The sequence below is a fragment of the Acromyrmex echinatior genome, chromosome 5 (genome assembly GCF_024713525.1).
Source record: "Acromyrmex echinatior isolate Ae372 chromosome 5, ASM2471352v2, whole genome shotgun sequence".
Lineage (NCBI taxonomy): Eukaryota > Metazoa > Arthropoda > Insecta > Hymenoptera > Formicidae > Acromyrmex > Acromyrmex echinatior.
Genome location: NC_141856.1, coordinates 6,097,806 through 6,122,669, shown reverse-complemented (window position 1 = coordinate 6,122,669; position 24,864 = coordinate 6,097,806). Strand labels below are relative to the sequence as shown.

The following is a 24,864-nucleotide window of genomic DNA, read 5'->3' as shown; positions in this document are numbered from 1 at the left end:
ATTTTAAAATAATTTTAGATGTAGAATAATTTTACAAATTCCCAAAATACTTTTACATTTGATATTCAATGTTTTAGCTTACATTTTAAGTTATGGATATTGTTACATGAACATGATTAATATTGTATTTTTATAATTGTTATAATTAAAGAGCATAAAAAACATATTTTATATAATATGTACATCACAAATATGATGTTCACAACAAAAATAATTCCATTTTCCTGATTCATCAACACGATGTGCATTTTTAAACTCACCCTTTCAGCTTGAGCATAAACATAAAAGAACAATTTTTCTGATGTTTTAGTAGTTGTGCTTTTATACAAAGATACAAAACATGTTTTGTACGTGTTTCCTTTGCTCATTTTTAAAATAAATTAATTTCTTACTGAATAATTGTAGTTTCGTTGTGTAGTGTGACGTCATAGCACGTTCAGGAGGGCTCGGTCGTATTCGGACGTCTTCGGCATTTCAAATAATGCAATTCTTTATCATTTATTTTCTTGAATAATTTGTTTTAAAAAATTATTTAGATATATATATATATATATATATATATATATATATATCTTTAAATGTAATTTTTAAATAATTTTTTAACACAAATTATATATATATATACACATATATATATATATATATATACAAATTATAAAATGCAATATTTTTCAAAAATTATACAAACTCCCAATTATTTATGCAGATGGCCACTATAAATAGTAGCTGGCGGCAGTGATGGACAGTCCACACACTTAAGCATGAGTCGTTATGTGTCACACAGACGCCTCATGTTAATATTTTATAATAACGAGTATCTCTGTTTCTAAACGTACCATATAATAAGTGAATGGATAAAAGATAAGAGCCTCAGGCTGTCACCAGCAGATCTATTCTGTAACTCTTAACGAAAGTTTCATAACGTCATTACATTGCTTTTTTATGCATGATAAAAAAACTGCGTTACGGTATTATAACGATAACGAAACTTACATTAAGAGTAACAAAATAATCCTGCAGCACTGTTTAGTAAAAACAATGTGATAATGACGTAGCAACATTGTAGTTCATGACGGTATAGCAATAATAAAGGATTGAAATAATCGTTTTAAAAAAGAAGTCGGTACTGTTATATGTTGTTTTTGAAAAGTGGTCTTCGCAACGTCGACACCATCGGTCCTATTGTGAAAAATTGCGACGTCATCCCAAAAGGTCATCAGAAAATTATGGAAATAGGGCGTCTATGAGGAGAACGCTTATAGAGATCACAAGTCCTTGGGCTTAAGGGGGGAAACCACAGTAGAGCACGAAAAAGTAAGTATATTTTTGGGAATTTTTTTTGGCTCAATGAAATGATCAATCAAAAATTTGTAAAATAAGCATTATAATATTATGAATGAAGTACAAATAAGAATTTTTTCATACATTTTTGGTACAAAATGGCGGCTGTGCCACACTTGTCCGATGGTGCCTATTTTTGAAGGAGGGACCATAGGCGGACATCTAGAGTCCTTAATTTTTGACCTGGAACAAAAAATGACAGTTTTTTAGGTTCTATATATCAATAGCTATGGAAGTACGTAGGATTTTTTCGATATATTAATTTTTCGCAAAATGGTGCACGTTTTAAGGAAAACTTGCAAATTTAACAAAAAAACGCCATAAAATTGTTGATAAAAAAAATCATGTAATATAAAAAAAACCCTACGCACTTCCATAGAGAAAGGTATTCTGAATATACTGTCAAAATTTGAAACCGATCGGTAAAGATTTATTCGAGTTATGTGTCCGCCCAGTTTAAAAAAAGTGGTTTCGAGAAAAACGCGTTTAAAATTTTAAGTACTGTAAAATCATATAATATTTTTATATACCTCTAATCTGCGATGCCTGCGCCATACAATTGGCCTTCTTCATCTATCTCCTGCTCTTGTTTGGCCTTTCGAATTGTTTTCAGATCGATGCGGGCCTGTTTTGCGCCCTCACTCAAAGATCGTTCCGCTTTCTGTATGCGTTTCTCATCTAAGTCCATGCATAGTTCGTGACTTTTTGGACCAATTTTCATGCCCATGACCTGGATTATATGAAAATTGATATTAATCCGTCATTAAAAACGAAGCGATGTTCGTAGCAATGTCGATGATTATTTTGCCGGAATTCATAGTTTTCGGAGCCATCGCCCACACTGTCGAGTTGAAGCTCTCATTGCTGTTTTGAGTGAAACTCCCGATGCAGCGAGTGAGAAGATCATCCGTAGTGAGTTGTTCGTAAACTGGCTTAATTGCTTCATAAACTATATCAGACATTAGTGATTTGTGCGTATAGGTAGCCAAAGTGTTAGAAGATTTCGCCCTTTGCCATGAGCATCATGAATTTTCTCCAGTCGGGCAATCGTCGTGTTGGGGATGGTTATCCGTAGATATTTTGTGAAGTAATGTGGCCCATATAGCTGTCTTCGACTGATTTTTTCGACCGATTCGCAATTTCTACGAATAGCTAACCCGAAATATATTGACAGTTCGTCGATCAGTTTGCCTGTCAATTGATATTCGGTTTACTAACGTTACACACGTGTTCTTTGAATGTATATTACATATGGTGATACCTATAGGCATTCTTAAGTACTATAGACTTTTCGGAAGGAAGTTCCTTCTCCATCGACTGCCATTATACCTGCTCCCGTACTCATAAATTACAGCGCGCGCCGGAATCACAAAAGGCTCTCGGAGCATACCTGAGAGGCGTTGCCGCAGAATGGAAAATTTGGGTATTCCGAAATTTTTGCGGCACTCCATCTTTTGGTATGTTATTCTTAAGACCCTAAAGCACCTTATAAGCGAAAAAAAATTTTTTCGATTTTTTCAAACTTTTACTGTGGTTTCCCCTCTTAAATTTTGTTAACACAGTCCTGAGTATATGTTATATGTCCATATAAAGTACAATAGTAGGTATATGTTCCAAGAAAATACATGCATACGTACTACTAAGTGTAATTTACATACTACTAGGTGTAATTTATAAAAAATTAAAAATATTATCACTTGAATAATAACAATTTTATATAAGAGAAACATTTTATAGCACACTTGATGCCTTTTTTATTTTTTTTTTAAAAGATTTTATAAACATACACATAGATGCACTTGAATTTATCATTTATGAACAGTTTTAGAAGTATACTTTCATAAAATTTTAGGTACAGGACGGACAAATATAGGAATTTAAAAAAAAATCTTCGTTAAGTATTGTAATAAGTGACTAAAATTTTCAATAGAGGACAATAAAATATAAAGAAGGAAAAGTAAATATTACATTTAATGAAAGCAAGGACTCCACAAATTTAAACTAATAAAAAATAATAATAACGGCTGTGGGAGTCAACGCAATTATTAGTGCGATTATCTTATATTTATTTAGTTTATTACATAAATCTTGATTTGACGAGCGCAATATAATAGAAAATTGATGTTTCGATTCATCTTTGGGTCGTCCTCAGAAAGAATTATCCATAATAACAATTTCTTATTCCGCAATCAATTTCTTCAAAACAGTTTCTTTAAAAGAATTATTCATAACACAGGTTCTTATTTTGCAATCAATTTCTTCATGTAATGTGTGGGTTTCCCAACAGTTGGTAAACTGTTGGAATCAACATAAGCGCCGCTTTCCATTACATAAATAAAATACTTAACAAACAAAAAAAATAAAATGTTTCTATAGCAGACAGTCATACTAATAAAATAATGATGACTTTCGACAATATCCGTGCAATATACATCTTGACACAATGGTTTCTAAATGAATGACTACTTTAGTTTTCAAAAAAATTTTTTTCAAATTAAAATCCGGGAATCCTACGTTTCGTTTCACTGTGTGATTTTGTATCCGGGCGCAACAAGCTTTTGAAACAGCCCTGCTCAGTGTGGTTTTCCGTTTAGGTTTTTTTTTACATTCTCTTGTATTCCTTCTTTTCGTACTGATTTAGTCGATCCTTTGTGTTCTCGATTCTTGGCATTAATGAAATTAAACCAGTGTTTAATTGGTAAGTTACTATGTTTTAAGTGAGTGAATATTTTGTGAATATGCGCATGAAGTGCGCAATATGTGTGAAAGTAGGCTAATAACCTCCTTTCATGATATGATTTCATTTTGTATTCGCGTACTTGAAGAATTCTCTTTCATTCGCGACTCTCTCGCATGTTGAAGTTTTTGGCGTACGTACACCAAAATCAAGTTTGAAGACTCAACGTGCCATAGCCATATTAGCCTCAAGAAATTAATTAATCTGACTAGTGAATAAACAGTGAAACGAAGAATTTCAGAGTCGTTGTTTCGAAAATCGACTCATTTTAATTGCATGGTACTCAATCTGTTAGATTGTCATTGCACAGCACACAAAGTTTAAAGAAGAAGTAAAGAAAAGAACAAAATTCGCTATAATGTTCTCGATTTGCATATATTTTTTCAAAATATCTTAAAGACCTTTTTTATTTAATTTTGAGATGCTAGACAATAAAGTGTTCTCAAACTTTTATGAACAATAATATATCAAGCAAAAGTACCACAAAGTTAAAAACATACCGAAAATGGGCTTTACTGAGACCTTATTATCGTGACATCACAGTAAAGATCGTACCGTTATACATATACAGAGTGTTTGATAAATAACGATAAATCCCTCACATAGGAATAGAGCGGATTAAACTGAATCGAAAATCCTCTACATTTTACAATTTTCACAATAGTTAACAAGATATTAATTACTAAAAATTGTCAAATATTAGTTTTCCAATTTTTTATTCAAGTACTATCAATTTTATAGAAAAACAGCAAGTGACAAAAATTGTTTATTTTCTTCTCATAGAGCTCTGAGAATTTTTTCAGAATTTTTTAATACTGCATTTTCTCATGTTGTTGAATAAAAAATAGTTGCCAATATAAGAAAACGCAGCATTAAAAAGTTAATAAAAAATTCTGGAAAAATTAGATCTCTATGAGAAGAAAATAAATAATTTTCGTCTCTTGCTATTTTTCTGTAAACTTGATAGTACTCGAGAAAAAAATTATTGAAAACTATATTTGATTTTTATTAATTAATAAATTTTATCATTACTTATCAGTAACATCCCGTACAAAGTTAATCAGTAACGTCCTGTATCAAGTTTGCAGTATTCAATAGCTAGTTTTATTCGGAATTTTTATATTAACAAATTTTTTATCAAAATTACTCAATAACTGATACCATGGATAAAAAACCAAGGATAAAAAACCAAAGATAAAAAATCTTTTAAATGAAGCAATACTTTATTCATATAATGTTAACACACTTTCAGTTATAATCAATTTGAATAAAATTGGCGCTATCTTTCTAGAGAGTGAATGAAATATATAGGGTGTTCGATAAGTTTTAACAAAGTGTTCGTGCATAGATAGAGCGGACTAAACTGAATCAAAATGTTCTCTATCATTTTACAATTTTCGAAACTTTTATTTAGTTATTCAATGAGCAGAATATCTAAAATCATCGTATAAAACAACTTTAAGATACTTTTAAGAGTTCTTTAAGAAACATCTTTAAGATATTTAAACTCTGAAAGAAATCTTAAAATTGTCTTATGCGTCGATTTTATTCGTTTATTCGTCAATATTTATGAATTAATATCTCGTTGATTATAGCGAAAATTGTAAAGTGGATTGTCAGTATAGTCCATTATCTACACAAGAGCGCTTTACCAAAACTTACGAGATACCTTATATATCACTTCACAATTTCAGATCAGTCACATGTGTGTACGCATACACGCAAAGCGATTTATTCTTTAAGAGACTTACAAAATATCTTTACTAAAATTAGCAATGTAAGTAGTCGTTCAATGAGGCAGCGTTCTGCATTTTGTTTTCTGATAACAACAAGAATAACATGAGACATATACATGACAGAATAAATTGAGCAATAAACTGATGCAAACGAGATGGACAGCCTGTACTAAGAGACAAAGTTCAGCCACGAGCGATTTTGTCAAAATTCTACGAGAAAGATGCATATACTACTATTGAGAGAGACATCATACCATCATAAGATGATGAACATTGTTTTCCAGGTGGAGACGCTTAAAAAATTTGAAAGTCACCGTTATTTTTTAAAATGGAATCATGTCAATCATTGTCGGACATCTATGATTGTAGACGTTCGCAAAACAGTTTCAATAGTCATAGACAATCAAGATCACTCAAATGTCATGGCATGAAAAAGGTTGAAAAATGAAAATTCATCGTGAATGTTTCTGAAACACAATACTTGCGATTTTGTTATGAATTCTAAAATGTTATTATTAATATTTATTTATTAATAATATAATGAATTAAATAATAATGTATTAACAAAACCTAACGAACCAATTAAAACGACTGTCGTATGGTGTGACTCTTATTATAGGATTTCTAATCACAAAATCATTGGGTTTTTTTTAAATTAATTCTCTAATATTTAAGATTTTAATATTTAATTTAATTTAAATATTTAAGAAAAAATATTGTCATTAAAAAATATAAAAAGTGTTTAATTAAAAAAAAAATTAATAAATTAAAGTTTAAAAATAACTAAATTAAATTAATGCATTTAAAATTAACTAAGTTAAGTTAAAAGTTATTAACTTTGTAACTTTTTTTAACTTTTAACGTTTTAACTAATTACTAACGTTTACTATGTGTGGATATACTCTAAAACCCATGGCACATATAAAAATGTAACGCAGTAACACGTAAGCAGCAAATAAATTGGCTAACCACAGTAGAAATTAATATGGCCAAGTATAATATTAAGGCCATGACACACAAACAACTTAAGGTAGTAAGATATAAGCAGTAAGGAACTCAACATATTGGATTGATTACTGCTTGTTATGGCCTTACGGACTCTGCTGTGATTGATCAATTTCCTTACTATTTATGTTTTATTGCTTAAGTTTTTTTGTGTGCCATGATTCTTATGATTTCTTTACTGCCTTGCTGTCTTACATTTTTGTATGTGCCATGAACTTAAGCGCTGATTTTGTAAGATAGCCGGCAGAAGTAAGAGATAATGTGGAGATATAAGACGGACGACGCCACGGCAATCAATCTGTTTTCTTTAAAACTCTAAAGAGTCGCGTAACTCTGTCCGTTTATCGTTCATAATACCCGAGTACATCTACGAAGCACTACATAGCGTTAAAGTAAATAGTGTAAAAAATTAAGACTCGTGCAAGAAGTGTTAAAATAAAGATTTATTTTGTAAAAAAAAGAAATTTTTTTTTTTTTTAAACAAATCTACGCGAGTGTATTTGCTTAATTTGTCTCCCGATATCTTCCGGTATCTAAACTGGTTGGATTTCAAACTGGTTATATAACATAATGAATAATTACGAAACGATTTTGAAAAAAATGTTTTAAAGTTTAAAGCTGTAATTTTTGAATGTTTCAAATCATGTTTCTATATAAAAATTTTAGAATATATTTATTTTAATATTATTCTTTGTTGAGTATATGCATGTACATATATCTTAAAAAATCTCACGGTTATATTCAATGTACTATAATTTATATTACTTAAAAGATCATTATTCATGATATAATCGTTGGGTATAAAATGTTAAAGATATCATTTTATCATTTAAAGTGCAGTAGTAGCACCAGTTGTAACTAGTAGATATCCAACGTTAGTAGCAACTGAGAATTCATATGATACAATACTTTACAAATACAACGTTCACGCATTTTGTGAAAATGAAGTGATTTTTTGTTATATATTTATAACAAAAAAAGCAGTAAGAAATCAAAGTGCGCATAAAGTTACGCATAAAATCAAAGTTCAATGCTATAATTAATAACATGTATGATTGATAAGGCATATTCAACAATCATCGAGTGTCTCGCAAGTACCGTACTACTTCTTCTTAAGAACATATTCCTGAGGTAATTTTGAAATGAAAATCCTAATGCAAAAATGTCGAGGCTATAAGTTTTTGAATTATAATTGGTTAAAGATAGAGTGTAATTCTAAAACTATTATAGCCTCGATATTTTTATATTAGGATTTTTGTTTTAGAATATTCAAAAGAATCCATAAATCATAATAAAGACTATAAAAGTAAAATGATTTTTTACTTATAAGCATTTAAAGTTAGGTTATAATTCAAAAAATTATTGTAGTCTCGATATTTTTGTATTAGTATTTTCGTCTAAAAATTATCTCAAGAATACGTTCTTAAGAGGAAGTACAGTAGTTGTGAGACACTCGTATACAGGGTTGGCCATATTCAACGGAAAGATGTTTTTTTTTCAATCATGGGAAAGAGATGTTAGATCGAGTAACGACGTTTCCCATGATTGAAAAAAAAAACATCTTTCCGTCGAATATGGCCAACTCTGTACATTCATTCGCAGTGTAAAAGCCAATTCTTCATCTAATCACTGAACAAGCTAATTTTACGAAGTGTTCAACAAGATGCTGAAAGTAAACGATAAAAATGATGCAGCGAGAATGTTGAACAGCGACTGCAAGATCCATGTGCAGGAATCGGAAAAATTACTAGAACTCGAGAAGTTACGGAACTCGCAAATGTATATCGAATTCAACGATCTCTGTTACTCGGTTCATCGCAATCGCAAAGGCAAGTTCATTTCGTCTTCCTACATATTAATGAAAGTAATGATTCTTCTACGTTCTCGATATACAGATCAGATTTGATATAACAACTCGATATAACAACAAATCAGTATTACGTACGTGTCGCAATATATTGGGTCATCTAAAAAGTATCCGCGGTACTTTGTCACTAGATATATGATCATCAACACACATCTGGTGACAAAAAACCGCGGATACTTTTTAGATGATCCAATATATCGTAAATATATAGTTGTTTACACATACACACACACACACACACACACACGCGCGCGCGCGCGCGCGCGCGTAAAAAAATAAAAAATGAAAACTCTGATACCATTTTAAAATATTCGAATGTAGTTTTCGAATTAAAAAAGGAAACGTCTAAGTGCGTCAATGTGCGATAAAGCCGCGCGAATTCGTCGAATTAGAACGGCTCACACTCGACTCACAGCGGTGGTGGCGGCGGCGCGCAAGGTGGGAGAAATATAAACGCTTCATCCTATTATTATTTATTAACACACACTTTAATATAGTTGTCTATTAAAATAAGGATTGTATATACTAATAATTTTGAATATAACGATTATTTATTCATTGTTATTTGAATTTTTATAATCTATTAATTTGATAACAGAATGTGTGCTGATATATTATTTTTATTTAATGTCATGTTCAATATTTTATCATTATAGACTTATTGTGATTATTATAATGGAAGAATATAACCGATAATATTACTAAAACGTAAAGCATTGCATTGTGTGGAAGATAGATAGAATAAATACTATCTACTTTTTAACTATAAATTGTATAATTTTAACCATTTTATTAATTTTGTCAAATTTGCGTTTAATTTCTTTACACATTGATGACCTAATAATAGAGTCGAAACGTATGTTCTAAAAATTTGAAATACATAAAAATCTGATTTGTAGCACCTTATTATTTATTGTTTATTATTATTGAACCATTATAAGATTATTTTTATTTAATATTTGTATATATTCTTAAATTCTTTTTGAGTTAATTTTGACTAGATTACGTTAATTCATAAAGAATTCAAGAAAATATTGTAAATACGAATTCAAATGAATTAGTTCTGTTAGATGAGACGCTTAAACAAATTTCAATAATAATAAAATTATTATACATATCGCATTCATAATTCTTTTGATGAAAGTAATGGAATTTTACATGGAACTATGTATGTATATTAAATATACCTAATATTTAATAGCATGTACAGGGTCCGGCAAAATGATCTCCCACATTTTAATCTTTAATAATTTAAAAATGTGGGAGATCATTTTGCCGGACCCTGTACAAGTAAAATTAATACATCTTTATTTATTAATTTCCTCAATATAAAACGTTGCTACGATCTAATTCCTCTTATTTACTATATGATATGGAGGTTTTCTTTTTTTTCTTAAATTAATTATTTTAATATAATTTAATATTGTAAGTATATAAAATATTTTATTTTATTATTTTTAGATTTTACATATATTTGCTTATTTAGAGACATATTTGAATCTGTCGTTGACTTGCATAGTTGAGGTATATCTTAAATACATATAAGTATGAATGTGTTACATACATGTATGTTTTTATGCATTGAGATAGATTTACATACATAGAGACTTGCCGAGAAAATATAAAGCGTTATAATCTTTGTAATACAAATTGCATGATCTACAAAATGAAATATTTTTTGCTTGAAATAAAGCAATTAATAATTAAGGCTTCGCATTGTCTCAACAAATCTGCATGAATTCATTAATCTTAATATCGAAAACCGTAAATATATATTGTAATACATATGCGTTTTTTATATGTCAATATAGTTAAAGAAGAATGTTTTTCTCCGTAGAAACTGAGAAAAAAATCCTACATAATCTAACGGGGTACTTCGAAGCAGGAAAAATTACGATGATCATAGGTCCTTCCGGCGCGGGAAAGACTACCTTGCTGAAAATCATATCAGCCAAACAACAAATCGATTTTAAGGGCACCATCACCATAAATGATGTCAAACAGAATAAAGAGACATTCCGCAAACAGGCATGCTATGTGCCGCAACAATTCGATCTATTGCCGTTCCTCACAACTAAAGAAACTCTCTATATAGCGGCACGACTGAAACTCAATATTAATCAAAACGAACATGCAATTCATTCAGTTGTAAATAAAATATTCGAATATAAATATTATTTAATAATGTGTATAATAATCATATATAAATATATGTATATATATATATATATATATATATATATATATATATGTACATTGTTAATACTGTCTATACTAGTATACTTTATTTGCTAGGCGAGCAAAGTTATGTAAATTGATGCATCGTACACATCAGATATTATTTCTTCTAGGTAAACGATATTGTAAAGAATCTTGGATTATCGTATTGTTTGAACACATTGGCGAATAAATTAAGCGGTGGCGAACGGAAGAGACTCTCTATTGGCGTAGAAATGATCACTAAACCATCTATTCTTTTATTAGATGAGCCAACAAGCGGTCTAGATAGTGTAACCTCTAATCAGGTAGTGCAGATTATTAATATAACTATCTCAATAATACTTGTTAAAAGTATTATTTTTTTAGCATAAATTGATATCTCTTGTTATATTCTGTTAAGAATTCTATACAAACGCAAAATATTCTAGCAATATCGTAACAAGATTACAACGTAATAAATGTTATGATTCACTATTTTTCAAAATTATTATATAATGTGCTTTAATGGTATAATTTGCATTTGATTTTAAGCTTATTAATATGCTACACAATATGGCGAAGGCAAATTGCACTGTGATTTGCGTAATACATCAACCTAGTAGTCAGATGATTTCGCTCTTCGATAACATTATGGTACTCAACCGAGGCAGATGTATGTACTGCGGTCCCAAGAGTGAGATCTTAAACATATATGGCATGGCTGGATTCACATGCCCCAGCTTCTATAACATAGCCGAATTTGGTAATGTTTATTCTACTGATCTGGATTAATAAAAGAATTACGAGAGAAAAGAATTAAAAAAGGCAGTAACATAATAGAATAGAATTGTATTTTTTTATTATTTTGTAACTTTTGTTTTTTTGAATTTGTTTTTATTAAGTTTGCAATATAAATTTTTTTAATGTATTTAAAAAGTTCTTTTTAAATACATTTTATAATTGATTTAAAAAATATATATATAGCAGTCAGTGTTGTGCAGTAGGTAGATACAAGTACCTAGATACTGTAACTAGATATAAATTTACGTACCTAGAAACTGTACCGAGGTTAATCCAGGTACTTTTATTTTCTGATATCGATATCTATATCTAGGTACCATTTCTTGTGTACTAGTACCTATATTAAGGTACATTTTAATTTTGAATGATACTTTCCTACACAACAATAAGATAACTTTATAAAGAATTACGATCGATTTCTTGAATGATAACATGTATATAGTGCCTGCTCTGATGTATACTAGAAAAGCTAATGATAATGACAAAGTAATTTATTCGATATCTATTCGATGTCTATTTGTTTATAATTTAATATTTAACAAAAGGAAATCAGATAAAAACAAAATTATACGTTGATATTTGTTAAGGAAATGATAATAAAAAAGCGATTTGTCTCTATTTGTTTATAATTAATATTTAATAAAAGAAGGTTGGAAGGAAATGAAATTATACACTGATATTTATTACTAAGTTAGGAAATGATGATGATAAAGTAATCTATTCGATCTCGATCTCCATTTGTTTATAACTTATTATTTAATTACAATTAGATCGAAACGAAATTATACTTGTTATTATATTTGTTAACTAAGCCAGAATATGATTTATTTTCACAAAGCGATTTATTCGACCTCTTTCTCCATTTGTTTATTTTTCTAGTACCTATACTTGTACATCAGAATATTTTTTCCAAAGTATCTGCATCTTTACCTAGGTACTGAAAATAGAGTACCTTGCACAACACTGAGCAGGCTAATATTTTATTTTATTTTTAGTATTTAAATAAGCATCAAAATAAGAAATATACTAATGTGTATAGTAATATTATTTTAATAATTTTTTAACTTAAATTCTTGAAATCTTAAGAAAAAAATATTGAATAAAAGTTCAGAAAAAGTATCAGAAAAAAATATGCATTACATTGTGATATATTTTCAAATAATTGCCGAACTTTTTATTTTGTACTTTATAAATTAAAATGCTTTAAAGACATTATAAGATTTATTGAGAGAAAATAAAAATTCTGAATGCAAAAAACTTCAACGCGATTAAGTCTATAATTAAAAAAACAAAGAACAATTGATATTGATCCTTCTAATTGCAGTGCTTGAGGTAATAACCGAGCAGAGGGATGGAGATTTGGAAAATCTATACAAGATCTGTCGTGATGAATGCGAAAAGATAAGATTACACAGTAAACACAATGAAAATGGTAAATATATTATATATTTATTACTTAAATCGTAAACATTTTATTCTTAATTACCTCGATTATGTCAATATAATAATCTATTAATAATTCATTAATAATTATAATTTTAGTACAATTTATACAATTAAAATTTATACAATTTATACAATTTATACAATTATAATTTTTCATCTTGTTTAGCGATGATTGAATGGCGAAAGTATAATAGTATAAATTCTTTAAAATGTGAAATCAGGTTCATTAAGTTCCTTACGTATTACAATATAACATAAGTTAATCATTTAAGAAACATAAAAATACAAAGCAAGATCATTTATATAAAAATGTAAGAAACAAATTTTTCAATTATTACTAATAATTACTTTTAATAATAAACGATTTTTTATAGAATTGGATTCATTAACTGATTCTGAGCAGAAATGTAAAACTCATGATATAAATACTTCCATAAATAGAATAGCATTAAAAAAATCGACATGGCAACAGCAAAGAATATTATTTTTACGAGCTCTAATCTGTATATGGCGAGATACTGTGAGTAGAAACTTTTGAAAATAATATTCAAATAATGTACTTGGAAAATCAAATGTTATTGTTTCTGTATTAATCTTATAGATGTTAACACAATTAAGATTGGCAACACACATCATAGTCGGGCTGTTATTAGGAATAGTTTTTTATAATTTCGGTGATAATGCGGAAAATGTGGCAAGCAATACAGCTTGCTTATTTTTTATTCTGATATTTTTATTTTTCTCAAATGCAATGCCGGCAATGCAAACGTGTAAGTGATGTAGATTCTTCTTCTAGGTATAAACGTAATGTCACTGTATAAGCAAGAATAATAGATCTAAGAACGGACTATAAGAACATTAACACAGCGCAGAAATTGCACAAATTTCAATATAATTGACCAATAATGTCTACGATAACATATGTTATAATTTTATATCGTATAATGTAAAACTAAGTTTTATATTTTTTGTTATCGTTCCTTTGTATAATTTAACTTCCTACATTTGGAACGAATAGCATTATTTTTGGCTGAGTGAATCTACTGCTCTTACCTATATTGTGGCATCGACGAGATATTATTAAAGACGGTCGGCGCTTATGGAAGTTCACGTTTATGTCTGTTAAAATTTAAGTGATTAAAGTAAGAAATTAATAATATGGTATTAATTTCATGATTTATTAGTTTCGTAGACATATATATACATATGTTTAGAACTTAATAGAATTCGATTTTTATTTAAAACTGTGATTTTCCGAATTCGATTATCAATAGAGATGATAACTGCAGAGAAAAAATTGTAATTTTTCGGCAATATATAAGATATTATAACATTAAAAGTATGCATACTTATTTATACAGCATTTATATAATAAAAAAATCACGAATTTAATAATATATTTTCAAAATATTTATGTTAATAAATTTTTATTAATTGTCGGTAATCATCATTTTTCAATTATCTCCGAGCCTCCAGGGCTTCATTAATAGTCATGAAAATTTGCCCGGGCGACCGACAGTTTTTAATAATATCTCGTCGATGATTGTAGTAATGTATGATTTATGTGATTCTATTGGCAATAAATAAATTATTACTATCTGTAATCTTTTTGATATAATTCTAAAAAATTAATAAAATTTCTTTAATAATATTCTTAATACACCATGTTTAAAAAATTGTAATAAATTTTTAAGAATTTCGAAAAATAATTATATCATCGTGAGAGAAAATGTTGTATACAATATACGGACATATCTTATATAATATAATTTATATACGAAACATTTTTTTCGCTGTTATATAATTGCATCTGATTGTAGTTCCTACGGAAGCGGCAGTATTTCTGCAGGAACATTTAAATAATTGGTATTCATTAAAAGCCTATTACAGCGTAAAAGTATTAACGGATCTCCCGATTCAGGTGTGTTTCAATGCAGTGTTATAATTTTGTTACTATAATAATTATTTCTTTCAGAGTTGAAATTCTAGTTAAATGTAATATTGTAAATAAATACATTATCATTGGTTTTCAAATCAATTACAAATTTATTTAATTTCTAGATACTTTGCGTCTCACCTTTTCTGTTTATATCATATTATATGACAGGACAGCCAATGGAATATGATAGATTTTTACAAATGTGGAGCGTTTGTCTGTTAGTTACGATTATCGGACAAACATTTGGGATATTTACAGGCACAGCATTTGGCACTGAGGTATTTCAACAATATATCTTTTATTTTAATAGATATTTATTAGAAAAGCTATAATTCAATATTATTAGGTGTTGGAATTAATTCGTAGCGTTTTTTAATGAAAGAATGTTATTTATTTCACATGAGCATTAAAAAATACATTAATGAAAGTACTTCCCATCACTTGTAAAACGCTACGAATTAATTCCAACACCTAATAATATCATTGATATAATTATATATCAGAAAATATAATGGTTATAATTATCTGTAAAATAGCAATAAGTCAATAAATTATTAAACGATTTATTTATAATAATAAATTTTCCAGTGGATTGATCAATTTATATTGTACAAATTTCAATTCAATTGTTATTGTAATATGAGAAAATAATGATTAGATATAATTTCTTTTTTAGTTAGGAACATTTTTAATACCAGCAATCAGTATACCATTATTGTTATTCTCTGGATTTTTCTTGAAATTAAATGAAATGTCGATATATCTGCAACCTTTAAGTTTTGTGAATTTCTTCAGGTAAAGACAATTTTATATACTACATATCAATTAAAAACTTTTAGCATTTAGGAAAAACCGGGGTTGTCGTACGTGGTTGATTATCAAAATGCTTATAAACAAGATATGGGGTAGAAAAATCTCTTTTTTTGATTGTAGATTGCTGATATAGTATTAATTTGTTGTGTAAATTGATTTGCACCATAAGCACTATATACATTATTTATAAAGATTTTTAAGAAAATGATGTTGATGAGTAAATTTTTCCTATTACCTATTTTGTTGTCTGACAAGTCTTTGGCATTATTAATCGCGATATCTCTATATTCATAAGAAATGACATGTCTTAGAAGATTTTTGCTATAATTAATTAATTATTATCCTGACAAAGTTTGTGAACATAATCTCTTTTATTAAAAATGGCTGTGCGTGGTAGATTGACCAAAATAAGACCAGGTTAGGTGACAATTAATTAAATTTAATATCTTTAGAGAAGACATTTTTAGAATATACTTACAAATATATTATATTTCATATAAATACAATATTTTTTCATTTTTTATATAGAAATTACGGTACAAAAATATATTACGTATGTTATGATTAAAATAACTATTTATTTCTATTAATACTATAATTACTATTTATTATTCAAAATGTAGAACTAATATTAAAATAAAAATTGTATTTTTTATATGTGTTGTCCATAACAAATATGTTACAACTAATCCTAGAACGTGTGACAATCAACCCAGAACACGGGGGATTAATTGTTAAATTTTCGCAGCTTCATTTAAAATTAAATAATTTATTTTTACAATATGATGAATTCACGAGTAATATATTTTTTAATTCCTGAACGATGTAGGTATATTATTGTATATATACACATATAATATTTCAAAATCAGGCATCTATCTTTTTTTTAAAAGTCACTAATCAAAAACTGTGACAACGCCGACCCCGGTCTCCCCTAAATTTATTATTACTTAAACATAATTTTTTCCATTTTTTTACTTTATGATAACTTATCAAGAGTTTCTATTTATGTGTAAAGACATGTTTTTATTGTGAATTCTCAATTTACTATATTTTCTAGTATTTATTGTATTTTAAATTTAAAAAAAGTAAAATTTTATTGCAGATATGCATTTGAAGGCATAATGCAGGCTGTCTATCTTGATCGACCAAATTTGGTATGCTTGGAAATTTATTGTTACTTACGTTCGCCAAATAAGATTCTCTCGATGATGGGCATGCCAGCAGTGTCATTTCATGTAATTTTGATAATACTTTGCTGTTGGATATTCTTTTTACATGTAATCATCTATATTGTATTTCATTGGAAAATTTATCATGCAAAAAAGTGATATATTTGGTTAACATCATCTTAAACAAGAAAATATTTTCGAAATATGTCTTAAAAAATTATCTATTAAGCAAGTTCTTTTTGCAACAGTATGCAGAATGTTAAGAGAAATTATGGTATGTAAAAGTTGTATAAACTTTTTGTACTTTGCGTTATATAAATATGGTATGATAAACTCAATTATAAAACATATAGAAGATTTATTTTTTATAACACTAATTACGACAATATAAAGATTGGTATTTTATATTAAAATAAATTAAATATAATAGTATAATAAACTAATATATCTTAAGATATAAGTGAATAATCAATGCATCGACTTAATAAAATTGTCGAATAACTAGCCCAGAATTTCCATTTAACTTATTTTTTTTTATATTAATGATAAAATAATAAATGTAATATAAATACAATCGATATAAATACAAAAGTATATCTATAACAATGTGATAAAAAACATAAGTCATTGTAATAACGACAATTATAATAATGATTTATAAAGAATACATAATGAAAGATCTTTTCTGATTAATTAATTTTTAAAGGATTGAAATAAAGATGATTGTTTTATAATATATTTATTGTTTTAACAATCAGCAGTTCAAAACTGTTTTTACTATTTTTAAAAAATATATTAAAATAATTATTTCTCTTAATAAACAGTATTTCTGCATTTTAAAATCAACGTTTTCATTTAACTTGCAATTTACATTGCTCTTTTATTGAAGGACGTAATCCATACTTTTTATCCTCGACGTATTTATCTATTAAAACTTCGAGTGAATTAAACGTTCGCTGTCAAGCACTGTGACAGACGCAATTAGAATATGATCCGATATAAGTTCAAGTAGTGTATCTCTCTCTTCAGATAGAAATATTTTACTGATTAACATTATGTTAGCAGTATTACGTAGGCTTTACATATCATTTCGTATGAATTACATTAAAATATAAAAATAAAATATCTATATGAACCTTCGCAATTGTTGAATATATAAAGCGATAAAATATAATTAGCAAACAAAAAACAAATTTCAACTCTGGATTTGAATCCTCTTTAATATACAAAGTATATACAAACTGTAATACTTACGATCCGCATTATAAAGAAAACCCAAAAACAGATCTCAAAACATTTGCAATTAAATTTGTTAGTTAATACAATCCAATTGTTTACAAATTATATCTTATCACTTTATAAATATATTATTTATGCGTACCAACAACCGCGAAAACTTATACTGTATATTATACTTATATATTCGATTTATTCTTCAAGTCATGCAACTATTCTTATCTTTACATTAATAAAAATTAAATATAATCATCGCAATATCCATTAATCAGTATTGCGTAACGTAATATATACATATTCCTATAGAATGAACGAAGATATACATACATACACACATTTGTCACGTAGTACACACAGTCTTATTTATTCGTGACTATTACGAGATAATCGGATAATTTATCAAAGTTAGCATACAAAAAGAATATATACCGAGCGCTTAACATTCATGATACTCTTCTTCTGTTATGTATATCACTTTAGATAACCTTTAAGATCTTTAAAATAACAAAAATGTACAATCAGACACAATCCTACTTAAAATGTCAAACAGAAGCGTACAAAATATAATCTATCCATATACTGTGTATGTATATTGTCTCTGATGTACAAGCAAAGCTGACAGAAACATATGAATTTTGTGCTCGTAATCACATATTCCTATTGCATATTGCGGACACAAAAATGTGCTCATTCGAATGTAAACTTTTTTACCCGCAAATTTATCGTGCTCATAGAGTGTACAGAGTACGATTCGATTCTCACAGATGTTGTATCCGCATTTAAGGGTTCCTTTGTAAATTTTAAGTAGGGGAATGAGCAACTCTAATAGAAATAATTGTTCATTCTGATAGTTTCCAATATTTTTAATTAATTACTTCATTATTATTCGATATTTTAAATTATTTTAATATTTTGAAAGCTACACATTCGATAAGTGTAACTTCGAGCAAAACTTAAATTCTATAAATTGGAAAATTAAGAGTATAATACATACTTAAATCTCCTAGTCACTTAAATACGTAGTTGGATCACAAAAAAATCACATTCCAAAGATCCATTAGTATTATCGATATGACATAAGTTTCCATCGTAATAATAAATATGCGCTGCATCGTGTAATGAGCAATATTGTAGCGAGTGCGATAATATCGTTCCAGAATTGGTCCCCCTTCATAGAGATGTCCGAGAGAAATTTCGAAGGGTATTTATAATGACAGTAAAACTCACCCTTTTCTTTACAGTCTAGAATGGGTCTGTCCAGCCCATAGATAGCTCCGACAAACCTACGGTATTAAAACGTAACGAATAATATTAATGTTAAATACCTTTATATAATTTTGAATTAATAAATTTTAAATTAATTTATCATATTATATCAAATAATTCTTATTTACACAATTCTTTAAACATAAACCACAAGTATATAAAATTATGTGAAGTTTTATTATAAATATGAATAATTGAAAAAAAAAAATATATATATATACTATTGAAAATACACGTGATAAATATGTGTATATTGCTACTAAATAATATAAAATTTACAAAGTGATTCTTACCCCTCTAGACCATATCGCAAATAACTGATATAACTACCCCATTTAAGATAGCTTGGTAGATCACGTAATGATACTCCGAATCCAGCGAACATCATTAGTGGACATGCCAATGTTGGCCCTATAAATGTGCCGTTCTGCAAGTTAAAATGTTTCTTTCACTAATTTTATTTCAAAAGTTGAACATTTTTATGGAACATTTTGCAATAAATGTAACACATTCTTATCTATAGGGCGAATTGTTGATACTTGCAATAAATCTATATAACATATCAATAACAATAAAGAAACAAATTAATAACACATTCGATAATATCAAAGTTAAAAGAAATTGATAATAAATTAATAAGAGGATCGAACATTGATAAGAGATACTAACTATATATATAATTAAATAACAAACATTACGGCCTACGAATAGTATTACTGATTATCAGCAACAGTTCTAATTAATACTTGATTACTTACCACGACATTAAATACAGCGCCTATCATAAGTCCAGTACCTTGTCCTATAAACACGATTAATAGACTAATGGCCAAAAACATAGAAAATCGAATAATTTCCCATGGTTGCGCTGACATAAAGTAGACGATTATCGAGAAAAATACACAGCATATTATCGAAATGGGCACGTCAATCAATGTTATCGCAGTGTAAAACGCCTTTAGACTGTACCATCTGTTGAAGTGCTCCTTTAAGAGGATAGACATTTGCATTGGGACTGCGAATCAAAGATAAGATGCTTTCTGTTATACAAACAAACTCACATTTGCGAAAGTTAGTCATCGCGAAGTCACGGCAAGTCATTTACGGAAAGTAAAAGCGGATACTTACAGGTAACTATCGTAAGCATCATCGTCGTCATCATGTGGTGTATGAGGATAGCAAATAGAAGATTATAATTGTCCAAAACGCGGGAACCATCGGCGCCGGATCGCAGGAAAACAGTGCCCAGCATTATACCAACGACTATGTTAACAACGACACGTAAATGTGTCAGAGTCTATGACATATGTGTACAATATATTGTTAAATAGAATTCGTGTAATTGTAGTGTAAATGTTTTTTATGTCAGATCGAAAACGCTTGGAATTTTTTTACGACTTACACATTCTCTGAATTCTTAAAATATTAGTTTTTAATATTTTTAAGATTTTATTCATTTTATTTAATTTAATCAATAAAACAATTGTAGAAAAATACTCCGCGTAATCTTAAAAAGAAGGATTTCAAATAATTTTTGGAATTTTCAAAGAGTATGCGTATCGCTGATTAAAATTATCATTGACATGCATTAAAACGCAATAGATAAACAAATAATTCTTACCATATCTCGTTTACACATGATAAAGCCTCTCCTTAGCAAGATCTTGATTTGATGAACGAGATTTGTCGCGTGTAAGCCGCTGTTATCATTTACTTCATTTTTCAGAGGATGCTCCGCTGAAAAAAACCAAAAATTAAACGCTGCTTACATTAAATGTTGCTTACATAAATTTAGAGTAACTACAATAAAATTACAAGCTTAACAATATATTTTAATTAATGCAACAGTATTTAAAATAAGAGTAAAATGAATATTTAAATATTATATACTTTATTATAAATAAATACTTTTCAATATATATATATTAAAAACGATCACTTGTTAATGTTAATATATATATATATTATATATATATATATATATATATATACACACACACAACATATATATATATATATGCATATACATATAATATTATGTATAGGATGTTTGGTAAGATTTGACAAAGCGCTGGTGAATAGGTAGAGCGAACCAAACTAAGTTGAAAAATCCTTTACCATTTTGCAATTTTCGCAATAATTAACAAGATATTAATTACTATATATTGCCGAATATTAGTCTTTAATAATTTTTTACTCAAGTATTATCAACTTTATCAATAGAAAAACGACAAAAAATAAAAATTGTTTTCTTCTCATAGAACTGTAAGAATTTTTATCAACTTTTTAGTACTGCATTTTCTTATTCATATACAATTGGCAATTATTTTTACCAACATGAGGAAGTGTGATACTAAAAACTTCTCAGAATTTTATAAGAAGAAAATAAACAATTTTTGCTATTTTTCTGTAAAATTGATAGTATTTGAGTAAAAAGTTGAAAATCAATATTTGGCGATTTTTAGTAATTAATATCTTATTACTATTGCGAAAATTATAAAATGGTAGAGGACTTTTCAACTCAATTTAGTCCATTCTGCTATACAAGAATATTTTATCATTAATTATATATCCTGTATATACACAGTAATATTTTTTTAACAAACAATAAAGATGATCGTTGTAAAATTACATAATTTTATTATCATAGTGATTTTTATATTTTCTAAGTACCTCTTAAACTTTTCGCATCTTTCAAGACTTCTGGATTGTCGAACCACTGCAAATTTCGTCCATTTTGCGACCCCATTATCAATGTATTGATTTTATCGTAACCGTACTCGCCACAAGCAAGCTCAATTACTACAATATTTGCATATATCAATATTAGCTGATTAAACGAATGAAATTCTCGAGTAATTTATAAAAATTAATTATACGTACTGTAATCTGCCGGATTATGATACATAGGACATGGCAGTTTCATATTTTCCAGATATGGCAAGAGTTTGCTCGTTGCTCCTTGGTACAGACAATCTCCATTCGTCAACACATACACCTGCAAGAATTTTGATTTTCTTATTATTCTAATTATAAACGCATATTACTCAGTAAACACAATGTTACATACATGTAACATGCAATGTCAGCTTAACAACACAGTGTGTCATATTACAATTTTTTGTTGAGTTGGCACTGCATGTTATATTTATGTTACATGTAACATTGTGTTTATTGGGTAAAGATGAGATTTAAACAATTTGTGTATTGATATCGCGTGAAGCAATATTATTAATTATCTTATATGTTTTTAAGCACACTTTTATAATTTTTTATAATAATTTCTGATTATTTACTTACCTGATCGAACAATTGAAATAAAGACGCACTGGGCTGATGGATAGTACAAATTATTGTTCTCCCCTGTCGCGCCAATATTTTTAGCAAGTTTACGACTTGCATGCAAGATGAACTATCCAGACCTCTGTAACAAATACGACAAATATAACAAGATATTAATAAGCAATCCTTTATCGAACTAATATTAATGATATTCCATCAATCGTTACAAATAATTTTGACTAAAAATTAGGAATATTAGGTATTACGTATTATACTTTAAAAAAAGGTTAATATCATGACGATTACTCATAGAGACGTTAATGTGCAATATAATATGTAAAATAATCGTGAATTTTCGTCGCGGCGAATAAAGACTAGTACTACGATATAACAATACATATATGTTGATAAAATATATAGCAATAAAATAATAAAGTAAAACAAAAAATAATTAAAGACTCATTTATTTTTATTAGAAAGAGAAACTCTAACATTTTAATAAAGAAATAAAACAATATTTAAAAATATATTAATATAAATAACTTATAGATAAATAAATAAATAATTAAATTGCTCGAAGTGAGGTTTTTCTTTTTTTAAGAAAAACTATTGTAATTCTATAAATAGTTAATAGAAAGATTTAACGTAAATACGTTTATTTGCATATATGTAAATGTGAATTATTTAGAATAAAAGATGAATACTAAGAAACAATTAAAGATATTAAATTGAAGAATTTAAATATTTTTAATAGCTATTAAATCTTTTTAAATCGTAAAATAAATAAAACAGATAAAAAAGTTAAACGATACATCGAATAATCAAGGTTACATTGAGCTTACGTGGTTGGCTCGTCGAGAAACATCACCGTGGGATTATTGACTAATTCAAGAGCTATGGAGAGCCTTTTTTTTTGACCGCCGCTTAATCGACCGGATCTCGTGTTCATATGTTCGTACAAGCCAAGTGTCGTGAGAATATCTTCTATCTAAAACATTATATTAATTTTTTTAAAGTACAATTCACTTTAAATCTCAACAGTAAATCTCATTTGTTATACAATTAATATGTAGGATAAGACTATTAATATTGATAAATCAGATAGTAATAAACATTTTTATATTATCTTTGATAAATGTTTACTTTTGCACTGTCAATTCTAAATAATCTCCAACTGATCTTGACTTTGACTCTCAAGAAGGTCTCAAAGTCATTAACTTTTTCTGTCGCTCGTTATTCATTATGAGCAGAACAATTTTTATGAGTAGCAATTTTAAAAAATAAGGTACATATTTCAGCAATATTTTCCCTTGATAAGGAGAGGTAAAAATCATGCGCCCCAAGCAAAGGGGGAAGTAGGATAGGAGTCGCTTCGGATTAAAATCGTATGTCTCCCCAAGCAGGAGGGAGGTGGGATATATATATAGTAGTTGTTTCAGGTGAAAATGCGGTCCCAAGCAGAGGGGAGATGAAATGGAAATCACTTCAGATGAATGTCGTGCCCTTCCAAACAGGAAGGAGAAGTGGAGTGGGAGTCGCTTCGGTTGCAAGTCGTAAGTCTCTAAGCAAGGGGAGAGAGGTATGAAGTGGAAGTCGTTGTGCGTGGAAAGTCCTGCGCTCCTTAGCAGGAGGCGAAGCGATTCCCATCTCCCCCCTGCTGAAGAATGCGCGACTTTCACCTGAAGCGATTCCATCCCACCTCCGCCCTGTTTGGAAGGGCGCACGACTTTACACGAAGCGAGGTCTCACCTCCCTCTGTCAAGAAAAAATACTGCTGAAATATGTACCTTATGTTTAAAAATTATGTGTTATTCATAAAAATTGTTCTGTTCATAACTTTTTAATAAATAAAATTATTCACTCGAAGCGACGAAAAAGGTCAATGATCTTGACCTTCTTAAGAGTCAAGATCAAGGTTTAGGTCAGTTGGAGGTCATTTGGGGCTGACTGTGTAAAGGTAAACATTTACTTTATCTTTAAATAATATAAAGTATATTAATTAAATATTAGATCTGGTAAAGCAC

General features: G+C 28.4%; 2 protein-coding genes and 1 long non-coding RNA gene across 8 annotated transcripts in view; 1 reads left to right on the top strand and 2 right to left on the bottom strand.

The window, feature by feature from the left end:
- The first annotated feature begins 1,293 nt into the window (after positions 1 to 1,293).
- LOC105149497 (ATP-binding cassette sub-family G member 4-like) lies at positions 1,294 to 17,411 on the top strand. 5 transcript variants are annotated; one of them, XM_087406522.1, is made up of 12 exons: positions 1,294 to 1,314; positions 8,422 to 8,648; positions 10,524 to 10,834; positions 11,038 to 11,211; positions 11,438 to 11,648; positions 13,011 to 13,118; positions 13,507 to 13,652; positions 13,734 to 13,902; positions 14,953 to 15,053; positions 15,194 to 15,349; positions 15,748 to 15,866; positions 16,990 to 17,411. In XM_087406522.1, the coding sequence occupies exons 2-12, from the start codon at positions 8,483 to 8,485 to the stop codon at positions 17,213 to 17,215; spliced, it is 1,887 nt and encodes a 628-aa protein (XP_087262648.1). In that variant the 5' UTR covers positions 1,294 to 1,314; positions 8,422 to 8,482; the 3' UTR covers positions 17,216 to 17,411. The 5 variants fall into 5 exon arrangements, with proteins under 5 accessions (XP_087262648.1, XP_011060250.1, XP_011060249.1 ...); XM_011061948.2 differs by lacking the exon at positions 1,294 to 1,314 and adding an exon at positions 3,946 to 4,039; XM_011061947.2 differs by lacking the exon at positions 1,294 to 1,314 and adding an exon at positions 7,114 to 7,211.
- LOC147909741 (uncharacterized) lies at positions 1,368 to 3,648 on the bottom strand. Its single transcript, XR_015545191.1, has 2 exons — positions 1,872 to 3,648; positions 1,368 to 1,524 (listed from the first exon to the last, which is right to left on the bottom strand). It is a non-coding gene; the product is annotated as an uncharacterized LOC147909741 (long non-coding RNA).
- The window catches only part of LOC105149496 (ATP-binding cassette sub-family G member 4), a 30,728-nt gene continuing 22,850 nt past the window's right edge, over positions 16,987 to 24,864 (bottom strand). For both annotated transcript variants that reach the window (XM_087406518.1, XM_011061945.2), the window contains exons 5-13: positions 23,683 to 23,828; positions 22,859 to 22,982; positions 22,442 to 22,556; positions 22,232 to 22,360; positions 21,180 to 21,295; positions 20,687 to 20,855; positions 20,317 to 20,573; positions 19,852 to 19,985; positions 16,987 to 19,575 (exon numbers count right to left, since the gene is read on the bottom strand). In XM_087406518.1, coding sequence (XP_087262644.1) covers positions 19,356 to 19,575; positions 19,852 to 19,985; positions 20,317 to 20,573; positions 20,687 to 20,855; positions 21,180 to 21,295; positions 22,232 to 22,360; positions 22,442 to 22,556; positions 22,859 to 22,982; positions 23,683 to 23,828 — 1,410 coding nt within the window. In that variant the 3' untranslated portion in view covers positions 16,987 to 19,355. The remainder of the gene's footprint in view (positions 19,576 to 19,851; positions 19,986 to 20,316; positions 20,574 to 20,686; positions 20,856 to 21,179; positions 21,296 to 22,231; positions 22,361 to 22,441; positions 22,557 to 22,858; positions 22,983 to 23,682; positions 23,829 to 24,864) is intronic.